Raw genomic sequence first — 20977 nt, 5'->3', positions numbered from 1 at the left:
TCAGCCCTAAGGGACATGTAGAGCTTGCTGATTATGGAAGCTTCTATTATATTTTTAAACTTAAAATTGTGACTCATTTGTGTGTGTATGTTTTTCTGCTTTAACCTTGCAAATAACTATTTGGTTCCCTTTTCCTATTTAATAAGACTTTATATAGTTAATTATAGGATTGGCTACAAGCATTATTTTTGGTGTGAGATCTAAGGTGCTATTTACCTGGGGTAACTGTCTGATCCTTTGGGGCTGGGAGTAACCTGAATATTGTGATTTTTGGAGTACAGGACCATCTATCACTAAGGCACACTCACCCAGGTGGCAAGATAGATCAGAGTACTGCAGGGGACTGTCTGTGACTCCATGTTAAGGCTGTTATAATGCCTGAACAGTTTACATTTGCTAATTCTTGCAGATATCTCAGTATAGAACTCACAACCAATTTGGGGTTTGTGCCCTGGTTCTTAGTCCACCCTGAGGTTGGTACTCATGCGCTTGAGTCACTGCAGACAAGATTATAGGGCCTCAATCTGTCATTATCTTTCTTCTCTCATTAGGATGTCAGAAAGGCGAGCAGCAGAAATGTCTGTTGGGCAGTCAACTTGCAAGGGGCCTCTCTGCTCTGCTATTAGAGTCAGTCCGCTGGGATACTTGCACTCAAACTCTGGAGTGTTTCTCTCTTGCTGTGTCATCCAGTCCTTCCCCCTCCCTCAGTCGCTCAGTCCCTCTCTCTCTTGCTAGCTGGAATACCAGTGAGAGTCCTGTTGCTGTCCTGTCCTTGCCTGCGCCTTCCTCCTGATTTTTACTTCACTCAACTCTTCTTCTGTTTCTGGTAAGTCTGATAAACAATTTCTCTGCTGACACTATTTTGTGCCTTTCATCAAAATGCCTACTTCAGTACTGTCAGTGCAAGTTTTCAAGATAAGTTTATTTTGGGGGCGTTACTTTGAAAGCAGAGGTGCTGTGTGTGTTAGACACAAAGCCGATATAACAATAACAGCCCTGCGGGGGCTGCCACTGTCAGCCAGACATGCATTTCTCTAAAGAAAGATTAAAAAAATAAAACAGAATTAGATGAAGATGGATCTTATGTGAGATGAAGGAAAATGGCAGTTTTGCTACAAAAATAATCAGGACTCAGGTGTGGCATGAGACGTAAAGCAGGTCATCTAGTAAAATTTCTGGGTCTGGTTTCTTACTATTCTTCTCTGGGTGTGTGTCCTGCAGCATCCAGTTACTTTGCTGATCTTTGTCCTAGAAGTTGTAGATAAATGCCAAATCCTTGATACCTGTTACATAATTAGTCATGTCAGGTTTATTATTGTTTTTGAAGGAATACGAAGGGTTTAGGATAATACAAGGCACATTAATTTGTCTGTGGATAATCAGAGCTAATCTGACATGGGACTTGCCGGAGTTTGACATTTACTGCTTTAAGTTTTGCTGTAGTTTAAGGCTGAGTTTATTTCAAGATAACACTTTAGTTTTGATCAACACATGCTGTTTGGTTTAATCATGTTGAAGACTCTGCTTTACTGATGATTTTTAATGAATTTCAAGAATAAAGTGCTAAATACCATTACCCATTTTAGAAGTGCTTAAAATAGCTTCTGGCTGCAAAGCAGATGCCATGTGTCTTTCTGCTGGCTACAAGAGAAGGCAAGAACTAAATATAGACAAGTGTTTGCAACCCTACTTGCAGTGCAAACTGAAAGAGGGGAATGATAAAGAAATACTTGTGGCAGAGAAAATGACACTTTTAATAACCCCCATCCCCACTTTAAAGGACTTATGTTGTTTACAGAAAAAAACCATTTATTTTTGTGGCTGTTCATAATAGATCAGTATTTCCTAAGTGCAGAATGTAACAAGGTTGCAGAGCGTCTGTACTGCATGGGTGACTATTTTTTCCAGCAGTAGAAGAATACTATTATCACAATACTGCTAAATCAGGGCACTCTCCTTTTCTATTTTGGGACTAACTGGCCTTTAAAGTAAAGGTAGAGACCTGAAAGTGAGATGTTAAGGGTCACTGTAAGAAAACATTTAAAAGGGTGCTGTATTTTAGATCCAAACAAACAACATATGACAACACTGACAGTCTTGGGATTATCCAACGGGGATTCACAGTTTCTCTCTCCCTTCAGGCTAAACAGATTGTATGTTCGAATTTCCCCACCAGTGCATGGGCTGACTGCAATATTAGAAGTTGGACTGGCTGTTAAAGTGGGGTGTTATCTCCAGTGGAAGTTAAAGTCTTGTTACATTTGTTTTGAAAAGGAATATTAGAGGATAACTCCAGTGTCCTAACCAACATTCCCACCAACAAAACTTTTCCCCCCTGAAGGCACAAAGGGTAGGTTTACACAGCAAAGACAAACCCACAGCTGATCCATGCGAGTCTACTTGGGCTTGCGGGGCTGTTTCATTGCTGTGTAGACAGCAATGGGCTCCAGCCCAGAAGTCTACACAGCAATGAAACAGCCCCCAGCCCTAACCCTGTGAGTTCGAGTTGTCTGGCACGGACCAGCCACGGGTTTTTCTTTGCTGCGTAGACAGGCCCAAATGGCTCTGGTCCCAGGGACACAGTGCAGTTCCATGATTCCTAAGCTCCAGCATGCAGCCGAGTTGGGGAACAAGGCAGGGCCCATAGATTCATGAATGGACAGATTCATTGCCCATTCCTCCTTCCCCTCACCACAGAATAGGGGGCAGCCCATATGGGAACTACCACAGCCATGAGGCAGTTGTAGTATTCACACAGAGTGGAATCCACTTAGGTGCCTAAACCCAGATTTAGGCCACCAAGTCCCATTTTTAGGCACTTAAGTCCCCCATTGTGATCCATAAAACTCCTACCCTCCAAACTCATTGGGTGCCGAACTTTTTCAAAGTAAAAATTCTTTCAGTACCTACATTTCTGCCTCTTGCATGCACACTGCTACCTTGATCTAAGCATCCAGCCACCTGTCTCCTGCCTCAGCCCCAGAGTGATTCACAAACCAGGAGAAGACAGATGTTCCACTGCCTAGCTCACCCAACAGGCCTGATACAGTGGGCAGACTAAGAGGGCACCTACCAGATCAGGCCCCATTCAAAATAGCAGAGGTAGTTGTGCCCACCTTATAACTTTTATCCCAGTTGTTAGACCACTCACCTGGGATGGGAGAGACCCAGATTCAGTTCCCTCCCCCATGGCAGGGGGAGAAGGATTGGAACGGGGGCCCTCCCATCTCCCAGGTGTGTGCGCTAACTACTGAGCTGTGAGACATTCTGAGCTGAGTCTCAGCTCTCCTGTTGAAACTGTTCTATTCTGGCTGAATAATGGAAGAGTGACTGAAGCAAGGGGATTTGACCTAGAATCTCCTGCCCCCTAGGTGGGTGCCCTCACTAGTGGACTACAGAGTCAGTCCCGCTCTCTTTCTCTGACCCAATCGTTCTGTCATTATTTAATCCAGAGTACAACAGCTTCAACAGGAGAGAGTCTGACATTAGAATATCTATAGTGCATTCTCTTAGGTGGGAGACTCCAGGTTCAATCCTTTCTCCCCCTCTACCTGGCAGGGGTGGGATCTGAACCTGAATCGCTCACGTCCCAGGTGAGTGTGCTAACCACTGAGCTAAAAATTTTAAGTTGGGTATTACCACCTCTGGCCATTTTGTGTGGTGTGAGGCAGGCACCTAACTCATTCCCTCGGGAAACTACACCGGCACCTAAGCCAGGAGAGGGATTCCCATTCATGGATCGCTCGCAGAGCTTGGCACCTCCCAGCACCTATCTCTGAGAAAGGGGTTGGGCTCAGCATATCAGTATCTGCCATCCGCTAGCTTAGGCAGCTCCTCTCTTAGCATGCTAGCTTTTGTGAATCCCATTCTTAGGCACCTATCTCTCCCCATTCACTGTATTGGAGCCAAGTCCAGACACCTAACTTGACTTTGTGGATCGCCTGTTGTTCATGTGATTTTCTAAGCACTGTGACTCTCAGCATTGCAATGCCTAAATCCTGTTGTGGATTCCACCCAGAGTGATTCTATAACTGCTTTATGGCCTGATGAAGAAGGATTCCTGATGCAATGCCAGGTTACTCTGCAGGGAATGACAAGGTGGGTGAGGTAATATCTTTTATTGGACCAACTTGTGTGGGTGAGAGAGACAAGCTTCCAAGCTTACGCAGAGCTCTTCTTCAGGCCTGGAAACGATACTCAGAGTATCACAGCTGAACACAAGGTGGAACAGATATTTCAAGGGATAATATTAACATATTCATGTGTCTGTTATAACCAGATATGACCTAACGTGTGGTACCATTGAGCAACTGTAGCACATTTAAGGTTATATGTTATAGAATGTTAGTTATGAATTTCACACTGGGTTTGCCTAGATTAGAGTTTGTGGTCCTGTTTTAACTCTAGTTCATTTATTGCCAATTAATTCAAATTAATGACCACAATTGTAAATGCTAGTCTAAACACTTCACAAATGTTTGTATTCTGGAACAAACATTTGTAGAGCATCCAGACTAGCATTTATAATCATGGCAGTCAACTTGAATAATTGGCAATCGATGGACTCAAGTTAAAATAGGACCACAAACTCTAGGCTAGACAAATATATTAATGCGAACAGGAATTGTTTGGATAAATCACTTATGCTGGGCCTAATTTTCCTAAGTAAATTAGGCACAAAATGCTATCAAATCAGAATGGTAACATTTTAAACTAATTTCACACAGGGGTACTGACTACAGTAGCGACAAAGCAGCAGAGATATGATATGATATGATAGCATTGTCCGTAGGACCAGGCACTGCCATCTTTGCACAGGCAACATAGAATCATAGAATATCAGGGTTGGAAGGGACCTCAGGAGGTCATCTAGTCCAACCCCCTGCTCAAAGCAGGACCAATCCCCAATTAAATCATCCCAGCCAGGGCTTTGTCAAGCCTGACCTTAAAAACTTCTAAGGAAGGAGATTCCACCACCTCCCTAGGTAATGCATTCCAGTGTTTCACCACCCTCTCAGTTAAAAAGTTTTTCCTAATATCCAACCTAAACCTCCCCCACTGCAACTTGAGACCATTACTCCTCGTTCTGTCATCAGCTACCACTGAGACCAGTCTAGATCCATCCTCTTTGGAACCCCCTCTCAGGTAGCTGAAAGCAGCTATCAAACCCCTCTCATTCTTCTCTTCCACAGACTAAACAATCCCAGTTCCCTCAGCCTCTCCTCATAAGTCACGTGTTCCAGTCCCCTAATCATTTTTGTTGCCCTCCGCTGGACGTTTTCCAATTTTTCCACATCCTTCTTGTAGTGTGGGGCCCAAAACTGGGCACAGTACTCCAGATGAGGCCTCACCAATGTCGAATAGAGGGGAACGATCACATCCCTTGATCTGCTGGCAATGCCCCTACTTATACAGCCCAAAATGCCATTGGCCTTCTTGGCAACAATGGCACACTGTTGACTCATATCCAGCTTCTTGTCCACTGTAACCCCTAGGTCCTTTTCTGCAGAACTGCTGCCTAGCCATTCGGTCCCTAGTCTGTAGCAGTTTATGGGATTCTTCCGTCCTAAGTGCAGGACTCTGCATTTGTCCTTGTTGAACCTCATCAGATTTCTTTTGGCCCAATCCTCTAATTTGTCTAGGGCCCTCTGTATCCTATCCCTACCCTCCAGCATATCTACCTCTCCTCCCAGTTTAGTGTCATCTGCAAACCTTGCTAAGGGTGCAATCCACACCATCCTCCAGATCATTAATGAAGATATTGAACAAAACTGGCCCGAGGACCAACCTTTGGGGCACTCCACTTGATACCGGCAGCCAACTAGACATGGAGCCATTGATCACTACCCATTGAGCCCGACAATCTGCCCCCCCCCCCCACACCAGCACAGCTCCTACCAAGGCTGGGGCCACCCAGGCTCCTGCCAGGGCTCGGGGCTGCCACCCCCCTGCAGCTCCTGCCCAGGGTCAGGGCACACAGGCTGGGGGTTGCTGCCACCGCCTGCAGCTCCTGCCATGGTTTGGGGCTCCCATTCCCCCTCCTGCCTGGGCTCAGGGCTTCCACCCCGTGGCTCCTGCCAGAGCTGGGGCACCCATTTTTCAAGTTGTCTGGGGCCCCTGGATATGGGCCCCATGGGCCCATGCGTTAATCCACCACTGGCCCTGAGTAGCAGCTAGGAGCCCCCAGTTGGGGCATTCCCTGCAGCACTGGGGAGATCGGACCTACCTCCACCTCTGGGAGCCTCCTCGAGCTGCAGGAAACTCTGCAACTGCAGCACAGAAGTTAATATGGCAATCCAGCAACCCCCCTACAACAGTTTTGCCCCCACCCCAATCCTCTTTTGAATTAGGACCCCCATAGTTACAACACCCTGAAATTTCAGATGTAAACATCTGAAATCATGAAACTGATCAATTTTAAGACCTGGGGCCATGAAATTGAACAAAATGAACCGTGAATTTGATAGGGCCCTATTTATTGTGAAAGCAAGCTCATCTTTCCAGGATAAGACAGCATTGATCTTACATATTGGATTAAAAGCAGACAAAGAATTCTTATTTACTAGACACTCTGGGGCTTTATGTTTTACCAGATGTGTGACCTGTGCTATCACTAAAGGGGACAACAACAAATAAGACATATGACAAGACTGAAAGAGAGAAATCCAAGGGCAGTGTGAACTAGTTCTAGTATCAGGAACCAATTCTGGGATCTAATCCTACCGGTTTGCACCACTTCAGGAGTGCAAAGTAGCAGTAAAGTCAACTCAACCTATTCCCTGAGGATTTCCCTTGTTTAAACTGTATGTCTGAATGGCATGGACCCAAAGTATTAGCTCTTACACCACACCCCCTCCAGGACCCCAGCCTTCAGGGTGTGGTCAAGACATCTTTATGCCCCAGTGACCCCTGTTGCTAGAATGGTCCCAGGCTCTTGTTTAAGTTAGAGCAGCCTTCACGCAAAGTCCAGACCTCAGGGTTTGGGGAACATAAAGGAGGATTAACGCACAGCATAATTTAACTAGTGACTGTGGATGAGAACTATTATGGGTTTTATTTATTTAGCTTTACAAGGAGGAGGAGAACACATAGTGTACTAGATTCATCTCTTGCATAACCAGTGAAGCATCATGAAATAATGTTATGATGCTGGGATTCTGTCTTTTTATATGTTTTGTACAGTGCCAAGCACACAGTTAGCAGTACTAATTAAATATGAGAATAGTGTTTTGCAGAAGTTTATTTTGTTGTTAATTATTTGGTTTATTGTGGTAGTGCTGATGGGCCCCACCGTACTAGATGCTGTACAGTTACATAGCAGTTTTAGATTTAAATATTTCTCTTCAATGTTGCTAACTGAAGGTATGACACATTGTGCCACAATGAGTCTGAACTAGAAAGTGAAACTGATTAAAGTCTAAAGCAATGGTCCCCTAACTTTTCAGGATCATGCCCCCACCCCCTTAATCCTGTGCGTGTCCCCCACCCCACCCCGGAGCCAGGAATGGAGCCATGGCCAGGGCCCAAGGCTGGGGGTGGGGCCAGGGCCGGAAGCGGAGCTGGGTATGGAGCCACAGCTGGGCTGTGGTCGGGGGCCAAGGCCAGGGGCGGGGCCAGAACAGAGCTGGGAGCAGGGATGGGTGGCGCTCCCTCCCTGCCCCCCCTTGCGGGATGGCCTGGGCCCCGCTGCACCATCCCGAATGTTCCTCCTTGCCCCACCCTCAGAGGGGCACCCCACAGTTTGGGAACCTCTGGTGTAAAGTGAAGCTGCCGCAGTCAGCTGGGAAAAAAATGCAAGTAGTAAAACAAGTGGCATACAGTACACTCAGAAAGCACAGTAAATTAGATAATATCTGGTTTAATCGTCTGTGGTATCACTGGCAATGGGGATAAGGATTTTTTTTTAATGTTAGTTTTATGTGGGCATTTTCCATTTTTAATGTACAAAATTTGCTTTTTTCACTGGGGATAAATTGCCTCAGATACTAAAGTTTTTTACATGACATATTTATCAAGTAACAGAAAAACACATTCCCCTGTAACCTAGACAAAACCACTAGTGTGTTGTGTGATATTTGTGTACTATTAGATGGCTACATTAATTTGTTAATGTTAAACTTACATTTGTGTGCTACTAGGTACTACACCAAGTATGGAGAATAACCAGTCCACTGATCTCAAACCTGAACACCAAGCACTCGCTCCTGCAAATGGCACTTCAACATCACCTAATCAGAATGGCCTTGAGAAACAAGACTGTGAGAAATCCTCTCCCAAACCCCAGCCCCCGGAGAATGAAACAAGTGTTCAGCCTGAAACAACAGTTTGTGACATATCTGAAGAGCTGAGCCGACAGCTGGAGGACATTATTAAAACCTATGGGTCTGCTGCTAGTCTAGTGGAGAAAGAGAGAGCTGCTAAAGGAACTGACAGGCCTGAGAAGGGAGAATCATTCAATAACGAGGATGGAGACTATGACGATGCAAATGACGAGAGCGAGAAAGAGCAGATAGCTACCGGGGATGCCTCAGGAGCAAAGGAATCCAGCATAAATAAGGAGCAAAAACTGGAAAAGAAAATCCTGAAAGGGCTAGGTAAGTATTTATGTAACTGAAATGCAGCCCTTCTATGAGTCATTGCTTAAAACAGAAAAAAGAAACACTCTGATCTATGTTGAGTCCCACATTAAATCTCTATTGGTCATTGATAGTAAGAATTTTCTGGTTACGTGTGGAGAAGTGTGACTGTTGTTGCAAACTTTATCTAGTTACATATGTTTTACATAATTATCCAAGAAATAAGTTTAGGCTGCATCAGATGTTGAGCCTTTTAATGGCACAGACACTCAGGAGAATATTATACAATATTGTGCCACCCAACTAGCACTTTTTTCTCCTAGTCAATGCAGTTTGGAAGTTGTGGGTTGGAGAATATGCTGGGGTGAGAGGTGTTACCCAGGGTTTTGCTGAATCCAAAGTTCTCGGTAACTTTACTCTTTGCGAGGCAGTGGCAGGCAATAAATCAGTGAGGACACAGAACGTCTGGCCGATAGATTGTTGATGCAAGCAGGCAAACAAAAGTGCTTTCACTCAAAGCTTCTACTTTATTTAGTCTCCAGCACTTACACAGGTTAGCAGAGCACCCCAAATTAACCCCAGATTGAGGGTTGAAGGTCTTCAGTGGATATCTGTAGACTTCCAGTGGCCCACCTTCCATCTGCAGGGGAACTTGAGAGGTGTCCGAGAAATGTCCAAAGTATCCCAAGTGAACAAGTGTCCACTGAGCTCAGATTGTTTCCTTTTTTTATACCCAGTTTGTTAGTATTACCATGGCTTGTTCATCAAAAAACCTGTTGAGCAGAAGTTAAGTGTGGAGTTCTCCAGCTTGTCAGGCAGGGAATTTTCCAACAGTTAACCAGCTGTATTTCACATAACCATAGTTAACTATTGCCAGACTTTCCGTCTTGCTTCAGCAAAAAGCTCAAGTCAGGATGGCACAGGGCCATCTTTACTTCTCGTGGTCACTCACTTCCCTCTGCCCTTCTGGTCAGTTAGTTGTGCTAAGGTCTCAGAAACAGCCTTTCTAGCTGTTTTCAGCAATGAGCATAACAATTGATATTCCAGCTGCAGGCAGTGGTCCAGGCATGTTACTGCGCTCTGGGCTACCAAAAATCTCCCTCTCCTATTAGGTGTACCTTCAGAAAAGGAAAATCTGATCATTAGCTTATACTTCAACAAATCTCTCCTCCCCAACTTCTTTGAAATAGCTTATCAATAATAATGACAAAGTGTTTGTTGCAACACTATGAGGATTGGTCATGAGAAAAATTGCAGAACCAGTTGCAAAGTCAAACTGCAAGGCATGCAGATTTCTGTGTGATGTTTTACCCAATAAGCTTTTGGAATTGATGCAAAAATATGTAACAAATCCATGTATTACATATATGCAGACAACTCCCTGGGCATAGAAATCAGGATCCTCAGTTCCAAGACACAGGGTTCTATTATTTGAGCTAAACAAAAGTCTCTGCTAGTTCTTCCTACTATCATGGCTTTCAGATTTCTGTGGGCCAGCCACTAGAGAGCAGTATAATCACATAACAATTTAGCCAGCATATCATAGACATACCCATCCACCCTCAGCTCATAGAGACATAGCTTGTCCTCAAGTCTCTGAGCTTCCCAGGAATTCAAATCCAATGTCAGTCCATAACAAAACCATCAACACAACCAATAAAGAATGCGATTGCCGGTTCTGACTGCAGGCACATGAGATTGAGAATACCTGTGCAAAGTGAGTGTAAAGATCAGATCAGAGTTGTCCACTTGCACCTAATTTGCACGCAAAGGGTCATGGCTGCTATCGTGGTGTATGAGGGCCAAAACAGTGGACTTTTCCTACAGGGAGTACACCCGGAGTTAAAAAGATGTCCAGCTGGTGTAAAGCTGGTAAATTAGCTCCCCTCGCAGCCTTTGGAATAGGAAGAGTACTGTGGGAACAGAAGGGGCCATGACCACAGCATACTATGCTCCAACTATGCTCAACTGCACACAACCCCGAAGGGACCTTTTGCAGGCTGGATGTAAGTTAGAGCAGCACTAATGCTGCTCTAATTTATACCAATGGTCAAAATTGTCCCCAAACAGTACCAGAATATTGGTGTACAAAGGTGGGTATAAAGTATTTAGTTGTCCACCTCAAAGGTGGGTGTGGGTTTAAGTCTGGCAATGTATGTACAGTGCATTAAAGATATAGGGCTAGATTCTCTCTTGCATCCGAGATTCCACATGGGGTCAGGGAGCCAGATGTGGCTACCTGAATGCATGGGCAAGTCTGCACTGGTCCTCGATAGAGTAGCCTGGGGGCTGCTTCCATCTATGCTAATGGCATGTGGTCACAGATGATCAGCATAATGGCATACAATCCTACCCTGTCCCTCCCGCACTTCAGCAGACCCCCAGCATGAGCTTTCCCAGCACCAGCATGCCCCCTATACTAGGCAAAGAGGATGACACAGCACCAGCTAAGAGTATCCACCTGCTGAGGGAATTCTTATATGTTACAGCCAGAATCCAGCCCTTTTGCACCATACAAAGACTCTGGCCCAGAAATCTCTAGGGTAGTACTGTGCATATAACCCAATCACTTTACTAAAAAGTATTGAATAAAAATTGTTCATGAGCAGGGATCCTAGAAATTCGTTTGCCATGGAAAAAATGCAGAAAAATGCAGAATTTGGGTTTTTACAGGAGGATCTTTAGGTTTTAAAGTTTGTGAAAAAATAAAAAATATATTAACTAAATTTTATTGAAAATACCAATGTCATTTATTCAATGCGTGCAACCTCCCAACCTGGTGGTTGATTTTTGAATGTGCTTTAAATTTACACAGCTAAACGTACTCCAATAAACTGCTTCCGGGAATAAAGGTTACTCCGTTGCGTATAGGGGGTTCGTGCTTTAGTGCATCTCAAATTTCACTTCAGCTTCCAGACGTGGGTAAGAAAGGATGCCAAAAACATTAAAAATCACCCTAAATCATGTCACTGAGTTTGGCAAGGACAAATTTCATGTGGATGGTAATGGGCTCTTCTGAACTTTATGCAGCACGGCTGTATATTATGTTAAAAGGCAGATAATTGTAGGACACATGGAAAGCGCTAAGCAATCAATGAAAAGAAATGAAAACAAGAGGCTGAAACAGCAGGGCAATCGACAACAGTAAAGAAACACTGACTGGATCATTCTATTAATTTTATTTTATTATAATGATTGATGGCACTGGTAGGCTTCAAACTCTTAAACGTTGTAAATACATCAATAAAACATTGTGTTTAACTGATACCTATATATATTGTTGCTAGGAAAACTAAAGTTCAGCTTTTCATTTTAATTCTAGAAAAATGCAGATTTTTATAGTTTCTTATTGGAGAATTTTGGTTTTTGTATTATAGAAAACTAGGATCCCAGCAGATTTTCAAAGGCAATTAACTCCCATCGACTTTCAATGGAATTTATGCACCTAAGTGTGCTTTTGAAAAATCTACACCTATAGCGAGAAAACTGTTCAGGACCAAGTTCTAGAATGGGATCAAGTTCTAGAAATGTTTGTGATCAGCAGGCTCTGTTCATGTCTTTCTTTAAAAAAAACAAAAACAAACAAGGTGAAAATTATTCCTCTCATACCAAGAGGTTTCATTTCAAACTGATTCTTTTAGATTAACACATCAAACAGCCTATTTCCTAACAGCATACCATATACTAACTGCTGTCTCAATCCTCTGTTTCTTTTTTTTAAGGGAAGGAAGCCACGCTGCTGATGCAAAGCTTGAGCAAACTGAGTACACCAGAAGAGAAGCTGGACATGTTATTTAGGAAGTATGCTGAGATGGTTAGTATAGTATTTGTTGACTTATGTGAGAAAAAATAATCTATACCTGAAGCAATAAACAAGATGTGCAATGCAATATGCTCCGACTTTATTCTGTATAAAGTCTTTTATACAAACTGTGTCTCAAAACACTTTTCAGGGTTAAATAATAAATCATAGCCGAAGAAGAAGAAAAACTAAAGGGCAAGGACCAAAAGATATATTTTCAGAGGAGAACTGAAAAGAGATGGAGAGTTGATGAGGCAGAACATTGGCAGTTTAAATGAAATATGTACCAAACCTTTTGGTAAAGTGCAGCCGAATTGAAGACATGGATTTTGCCAACCAGCTGTGAGGCTACAGCCATGATAAAGAATTAACATCTACTGCAGCTGAAAAAGGATTTTCTCCTTATTAAATTTGCATATTTCCTACTATTCCTAGTCCTGTTTAAAGAAGACTAAACATTATTTTTTTATACTATAGGTATAAGCTTATTTACCAAGGACCAGAACAGTTGTTTCTAATTCCATGTATTCTCTCCTCTTCATTTCTCAAGATTTGCCTGCCCCCTCATCACACAAGCAACTTTCACAAGAAGATTCTGAGCACATAGTTTAGGTCAGAATCTTATCTCATATACATCAGAGTAGCTCCACTGATTTTCTATTCTGGATGTAACTGGGTAGAACTGATATCAGGCCTGGGGCCAATATCACTTGTAACATAGGAAAAGCTAAGGAAAGTATCTTTGACACAAATATACAGGTGGCAGGCTTGTTCCCTACTTGCACCTCGTGTAATTATTTACATCTTTTCAGAGTGCTTGTAAAACCACTAGGGGCCTGATTCTCCTTTGCCCTGCTCCATGTATTATTAGCACCAGTGCAAAGTGGATGGACAACACTACCACTCTGATTTGGTAGGGTTTTATACCCACACTTCACATGTGTAAATTACTACACAAGCTCCCAGACAGGAGAGAAGTGGGCCCTATAGCTACCATCCAAGTGCCTGATCCTGCAGTGAGCTCCCTGCAGGCAGCACCTCTGCACTCTCTCCCATACAGAGCCCCATTTAAGTCAGTGTGGGCTGATTTTCAACATAAGTAAACTGGGTCCATGTGAACGCAGTGATCTTCCCATGCTGAACTAATTGTGGGATCAGGATCTAGTTCATCCTCTGTGTAATTCTATTGGCTACATTTGGCCCAGTGTGGGCACCAACAAAATAAGAAGAATTAGGTAGGTACATTGATTGATTTAGGAGCAGGATGATAAGAGACCTGATGAAGAACCAAGAAAAATCAGCCATAAAAATGTTGTGGACTAAATTTGCCACACTGTGCAAGGAATTTGCCTGGTGACACCTGTGATCATGTACGATGAACATGGAGGGCAGTAGTAAAATAGGCAGCACTTGCTACTGGACAGCACTTTAGAGAGAAAATTTCAGGGAACACTAGTCTTCATTCTCTCTTAACTCTGCCTGCTGCAAACACTTCAATGCAACTTTTGTTAAATCGTTTTTCTCATGCACATTTAGAGATATGCTGAAGTACCAAGGTTTGGAAAAGAATCTTCTCCCAGAAATGAACACCCCTGAACTTTGGAGTTGGCTTTAGATCCATCTCTAGAATATTAAGGATAAGGAATCAGAAGAGGTGTGACCAAGATGGGTAGAGATCCATCTAGTTTTGTTTGTGTAACTGAAACAGCAGTTCTGTGAAAACTGGCTTATCGTAACACAAAAGTGCGCAAACAGCAAGGTGGCCTGTGATTTGTGACCCTTAAAATTGTAGGAATCAGCGATTTCATACACTGGAAACCTGCCTACTAATATCCACTGTGCTTAGGAAAACCAATCTTTGTGAAAAACACTGTTAAGAATTCCAATTACATCACCAACCAAAAGTCTTGGGTTTTGATGAAACAGAGAGCAGGTCAAGTTTGTACTTTAAACAGCTCTCTAAAAACCAGAAAACAATAAAAGTTAACAGCCTATCGCATTTGACAGCCTGACTTCCTCAGGCAATGATTTTCTCAGTGTATTGGTTCCTGCACTGTTTGCTTCCTAAAACAGATTAAAAGAAAACTGAGAAACTGAGCATGGCTTTGCACTATCAAACCAACACACACTGGAGATTAGTGGAATCCCTGCTTTCAGAAGTGGGTGTTACTATGGACACTCCACAGCTAAGAATGACTGACATTCCTAACTTTCCATTTCCTTTCTTTTGAGACTGATATTTATGTGTGTGTTTGTGTATGTATATATAATTTTTAAATAGGAAATTATACTCTGGTGTTAAGGATCTTTTAAAAGGAGTGGAGACAATTTAGGCATCATTTTCTCAATAATAATATACAGAGCTTTTAAAAACTAATTAAGTTGTAATTATGAGTAGTTTAAGAGCTACGCAGGTGGTGTCGGAGAGAAAGCTTTGGATTCTTTGACCATGGGATGGTTTTCCAAGAAGGAGGAGTGCTAGGCAGAGATGGGCTCCACCTAACGAAGAGCGGGAAGAGCATCTGCACAAGCAGGCTGGCTGACCTAGTGAGGAGGGTTTTAAACTAGGTTCACCGGGGGAAGGAGACCAAAGCCCTGAGGTAAGTGGGGAAGTGCGATACCGGAAGGAAGCACGAGCAGGAGAGCGCGAGAGGGGAAGGCTCCTGCCTCATACTGAGAAAGAGGGACAATCAGCGAGTTATCTCAAGTGCCTATACACAAATGCAAGAAGCCTGGGAAACAAGCAGGGAGAACTGGAAGACCTAGTACAATCAAGGAATTATGATGTGATTGGAATCACAGAGACTGGTGGGATAACTCACATGACTGGAGTACTGTCATGGATGGATATAAACTGTTCAGGAAGGACAGGCAGGGCAGAAAAGGTATGGGAGTTGCATTGTATGTAAGAGAGCAGTATGACTGCTCAGAGCTCCGGTATGACACTGCAGAAAAACCTGAGAGTCTCTGGATTAAGTTTAGAAGTGTGAGCAACAAGGGTGATGTCGTGGTGGGAGTCTGCTATAGACCACCGGACCAGGGGGATGAGGTGGACGAGGCTTTCTTCTGGCAACTAACGGAAGTTACTAGACTGCAGGCCCTGGTTCTCATGGGAGACTTCAATCACCCTGATATCTGCTGGGAGAGCAATATAGCGGTGCACAGACAATCCAGGAAGTTTTTGGAAAGTGTAGGGGACAATTTCCTGGTGCAAGTGCTGGAGGAACCAACTAGGGGCAGAGCTCTTCTTGACCTGCTGCTCACAAACTGGGAAGAATTAGTAGGGGAAGCAAAAGTGGATGAGAACCTGGGAGGGAGTGACCATGAGATGGTCGAGTTCAGGATCCTGACACAGGGAAGAAAGGAGAGCAGCAGAATACGGACCCTGGACTTCAGAAAAGCAGACTTTGACTCCCCCAGGGAACTGATGGGCAAGATCTCCTGGGAGAATAACATGAGTGGGGAAGGAGTCCAGGAGAGCTGGCTGTATTTTAAAGAACCTTATTGAGGTTACAGGGACAAACCATCCTGATGTGTAGAAAGAATAGTAAATATAGCAGATGACCACCTTGGCTTAACAGTGAAATACTTGCTGATCTTAAACACAAAAAAGAAGCTTACAAGAAGTGGAAGATTGGACAAATGACCAGGGAGGAATATAAAAATATTGCTCTGGCATGCAGGAGTGAAATCAGGAAGGCCAAATCACACTTGGAGTTGCAGCTAGCAAGAGATGTTAAGAGTAACAAGAAGGATTTCTTCAGGTATGTTAGCAACAAGAAGAAAGTCAGGGAAAGTGCGGGCCCCTTACTGAATGAGGGAGGCAATCTAGTGACAGAGGATGTGGAAAAAGCTAATATACTCAATGCTTTTTTTGCCTCTGTCTTCACGAACAAAGTCAGCTCCCAGACTACTGTACTAGGCAGCACAGCATGGGGAGAAAGTGACCAGCCCTCTGTGGAGAAAGAAGTGGTTCGGGACTATTTAGAAAAGCTGGAGGAGCACAAGTCCATGGGGCTGCATCCGCTGCATCCGAGAGTGCTAAAGGAGTTGGTGGATGTGATTGCAGAGCCATTGGCCATTATCTTTGAAAACTCATGGTGATCAGGGGAGGTCCCAGATGACTGGAAAAAGGCTAATATAGGGAAAGGAAGAAGGAGGATCCAGGGAACTACAGGCCAGTCAGCCTTACCTCAGACCCTGGAAAAATCATGGAGCAGGTCCTCAAGGAATCAATTCTGAAGCACTTAGAGGAGAGGAAAGTGATCAGGAACAGTCAGCATGGATTCACCAAGGGCAAGTCATGCCTGACTAATCTAATTGCCTTCTATGACAAGATCACTGGCTCTGTGGATGAGGGGAAAGCAGTGGACTCGTTATTCCTTGACTTTAGCAAAGCTTTTGACATGGTCTCCCACAGTATTCCTGCCAGCAAATTAAAGAAGTATGGGCTGGATGAATGGACTACAAGGTGGATAGAAAGCTGGCTAGATTGTCGGGCTCAATGGGTAGTGATTTATGGCTTCATGTCTAGTTGGCAGCCGGTATCAAGCGGAGTGCCCCAAGGGTTGGTCCTCGGGCCAGTTTTGTTCAATATCTTCATTAATGATCTGAAGGATGGCATGGATTGCACCCTCAGCAAGTTTGCAGATGACACTAAACTGGGAGGAGAGGTAGATACACTGGAGGGTAGGGATAGGATACAGAGGGACCTAGACAAATTAGAGGACTGGGCCAAAAGAAATCTGATGAGGTTCAACAAGGACAAGTGCAGAGTCCTGCACTTAGGACGGAAGAATCCCATAAACCGCTACAGACTAGGGACCGAATGGCTAGGCAGCAGTTCTGCAGAAAAGGATCTAGGGGTTACAGTGGACGAGAAGCTGGATACTAGTTAACAGTGTGCCATTGTTGCCAAGAAGGCCAATGGCATTTTGGGCTGTATAAGTAGGGGCATTGCCAGCAGATCGAGGGATGTGATCGTCCCCCTCTATTCGACATTGGTGAGGCCTCATCTGGAGTACTGTGCCCAGTTTTGGGCCCCACACTACAAGAAGGATGTGAAAAAATTGGAAAGCGTCCAGCGGAGGACAACAAAAATGATTAGGGGACTGGAACACATGACTTATGAGGAGAAGCTGAGGGAACTGGGATTGTTTAGTTTGCGGAAGAGAAGAATGAGGGGGGATTTGATAGCTGCTTTCAACTACCTGGAGAGGGGGTTCCAAAGAGGATGGATCTAGACTGTTCTCAGTGGTAGCAGATGACAGAACAAGGAGTAATGGTCTCAAGTTGCAGTGGGGGAGGTTTAGGTTGGATATTAGGAAAAGCTTTTTCACTAGGAGGGAGGTGAAACGCTGGAATGCATTACCTAGGGAGGTGGTGGAATCTCCTTCCTTAGAGGTTTTTAAGTTTTTAAGGTCAGGCTTGACAAAGCCCTGGCTAGGATGATTTAGTTGGGGATTGGTCCTGCTTTGAGCAGGGGGTTGGACTAGATGACCTTGTGAGGTCCCTTCCAACCCTGAGATTCTATGATTCTAAGAGTAAAAGTAATATGAGTTCAGTTATTTAAAAGAGGGAGGAGGAGTAAAAAACCAGAATATTCAGAGTCAATGTTAAACGTAAAAAAACCAAAACCCCAAATATCTACAGAATATGGGAATGAACCGTCAAACGCACCAAACCCCTGTTCCCACGCCAGCCTTCTTTGTTTCTTTCATACTTTGCAAGATGTGTTATTTTTGGGCTAAGAATTTTTTCTAAGTGCTCTAAGGACTCCACAGCCATAGCCGGTTGATATCTTCCATTTGGAAACACCACTGCATTTGTACAGTTTGCAGAGTATTGAAAATTTGCCTCACAGAACATTGGCTTTATAATTGGTTTTATGCACAAGTGTCTCTGATGTTATGTGTGATGCTTCATCACAAAATTGAGCTGTGCTCTTTTCAAGTAATGCCCTAATTTAACAACCTGGGTGATTTATACTGACTTTGATGGGGGTTAAGCACATACTTAAAGAGATCTCATGGCTGCAGCATAAGTTAAAGCAGGACCGGTCCTGCTATAATTTACTCTCCACTACAGTCAATCACAGCTTGAAAATATGGGCTCATACCACCAACTGCCCCTGCAGAGGAGAAGCTTTGAAGAATCTATCAGAAGAGAAGCACAAAAGCATTCATGCTCTGCTGCCTCTCGAGATATAACTCTGACATACATTAGCCATGATGATCAGGGATGCAACCCCATGCTCCAGGTGTCCTTGTGCCTCTGACCCCCAGAAGCTAGGACTGGACAGCAAGAGATGGATCACTCACCAATTGCCCTGTTCTAGTCATTCCCTTGAAGCATCTGGTACTGGCCACTGTGGGAAAACAGGATACCGGGCTAGATGGACCACTGTTCTGACCCAGTATGGCCGTTCTTCTGTTCTTATGACATTGCTAAAGTGAATAAATTAACAAAATTAACCAAAGGTTTTGCTGACAAATGCTTATGCTATTTACTCTGCTCTACCAGCTGTGCTCTAGTCCAGCACAACCCAGTAAAGGTGGTTTGGATTAGTGGAGCAGGGTGTGGTTTATCCTAATTTTTCCCCACAAAGCATTGTGCCAAACTCCCTTGTGGTCAGTTTACACTCTTAAGGCTCTCCCTATCTGGAAAAAAAGGCTAGAACCTTAGCGTGAAATCCTAGCCTCACCAACATCAACAGGAGTTTTACCATTAACTTCAGCGGGACCATGATTGCAACATTTTTTATTCATAATATCATTACTGAAGGCTCAGGTCTCCAACTGTCATTTGTTAACCTTTACAAGTCCACTGAAATATGATGGCCATTCTGTCATTCTTAATTTGCCAGTGAGTTACTGCCCAAAGATTCTTCTTCAATTTCAAAATAAATACCATCTTCTCAAGAACTTTCAAATACAAGTTTCTAGGGCAAGCCGTTTTTATGAGATGTAGCAAAAAAGCAGCAGAAGAAATTCCAAGTCATGATTAAGACCTAATTCTTTCTAAGTCCAGTGTCTCAAAAACAGCTTGACTGAGTCATCTACGATTTGGACAAAAATATTATCTGCTGGGCACAGGTCACACATGCAAAATCTGAAGCAAAGAGAATTTTTGTTATATTTTTAAAAGGAGAGGGAAAGTGGGTCAAAAATCAGGCTTATAAAGGAAAACGAGTCTCAGCCTTAATTATAGAGAGGCTACTGACTCTCTATAATGGTAGAAAATGTATTTCAGCAAGTGCAGTCTGATCATATGTAAACACAGTTTTGGGCTACATATAAAAATATGAATATGTATAGTGAAAGTTGGACATAAGATGCAAATATATTTGAAGCAATGGAAGTATAAAACAATATTAAGATTGTCCTCTGGTTTGAGCTACATATCATTTCACTTAGTGAACTCTCCTTGTCATGCCGTTTTAGTGTTTCAGAGGCCATTCTGTGATATTTCTGATAAAATAGTGATTCACAGTGTCTTTTTTTAAACCAGACAATACTATTCACAGGGACATGGCAAGATAAATGAACTACTTGTGGAATATACTTTCAGTGCTACATGTCTTTGTTCACAACATGATCCCTGTGGTGAAGAGTGGTGTTGTGTAGCATCAATAGAACAGCAAAGACCCTATCTGACTTCTTGAAGTCTCTGGCACTTCTCCATTTATAGGGTCAAAAGTCTGCTTGGTGTAGGGTGGTAATTTTGTTTGTTTTTCTGGTAGGTATTACGGAGTAGAAAGGGGAATCAGTAACTACCATTCTTATGGTGGAAAGACTTTGTCCAAGGAGTATTTTGTTGGTAGGGGATTGTGAGGTCAACGTTATTCACAAGTTTCTTCAGTGAATAATTCCTGGCCTGTAGAGCATTCCAGTTGTGGATATTGAAACTTAGATTAATTAATAGTTGAATAGATAAATCAGTTTCCACTGCTTTAATTAGCCACATATCATGTGGTATTGTTTCTGTTCACAGATTGGGTGATTTACGTAACTAATCAACACAGTCTAAAATTCAAGTTTTATATTCTATTGTAATATTCGCAACTCACATCGGCACTGTATTGGTCAGTTGCATACGTCAACCATCAGGGAACATAAATAATACCATGTAACTTATGTAACCGACCAATGCAGTGCAAATATTGAATTGTCTACTTTATTGTAGAATGTGCAATTCCCGTTAACTGTAACAGGATCAGGTGTCTCTCAAGAGCCCCTCATGGTCAAGGTTGCTTCAACAGCACCCTGCCTCGGTTTCCCTTATTCCTGAACACCTTAATTAAACTCCACCAAGCCAGAGTCCTTAAACATTTCCCTTTTGGGTCTAATTTTCTGACATAGACAATTGTTCTTGGACAAAGCCTTTCCACCCTAAGAATGGCATACCCAGATATCCCCTTCTACTCCACAGTGCCTACCAGAAAAACAAACAGACCCATCACCATCCTACCCCCCAAGCATACTTTTGACCTCATAAAGGGAGACACGTCAGGGGCTCCATGAAGTAAACTGTGGACTTTGCTACTTCTATTGGTGTTGGGCAGCCCCACTCTTTATCACAGGGATCAATTGCACTGTGA

General features: G+C 43.3%; 1 protein-coding gene across 1 annotated transcript in view; it reads left to right on the top strand.

Annotated features, from left to right (window-relative positions):
* The first annotated feature begins 699 nt into the window (after window positions 1-699).
* The window catches only part of TXLNB (taxilin beta), a 61276-nt gene continuing 40998 nt past the window's right edge, over window positions 700-20977 (top strand). The window contains exons 1-3 of the mRNA XM_084624494.1: window positions 700-826; window positions 8139-8594; window positions 12299-12390. Of these exons, the coding sequence (XP_084480620.1) occupies window positions 8153-8594; window positions 12299-12390 (534 nt within the window). The 5' untranslated portion in view covers window positions 700-826; window positions 8139-8152. The remainder of the gene's footprint in view (window positions 827-8138; window positions 8595-12298; window positions 12391-20977) is intronic.

The sequence above is a fragment of the Lepidochelys olivacea genome (genome assembly GCF_965140295.1).
Source record: "Lepidochelys olivacea isolate rLepOli2 genome assembly, chromosome: 3".
Lineage (NCBI taxonomy): Eukaryota > Metazoa > Chordata > Testudines > Cheloniidae > Lepidochelys > Lepidochelys olivacea.
This window is presented reverse-complemented; position numbering and strand designations above follow the sequence as displayed.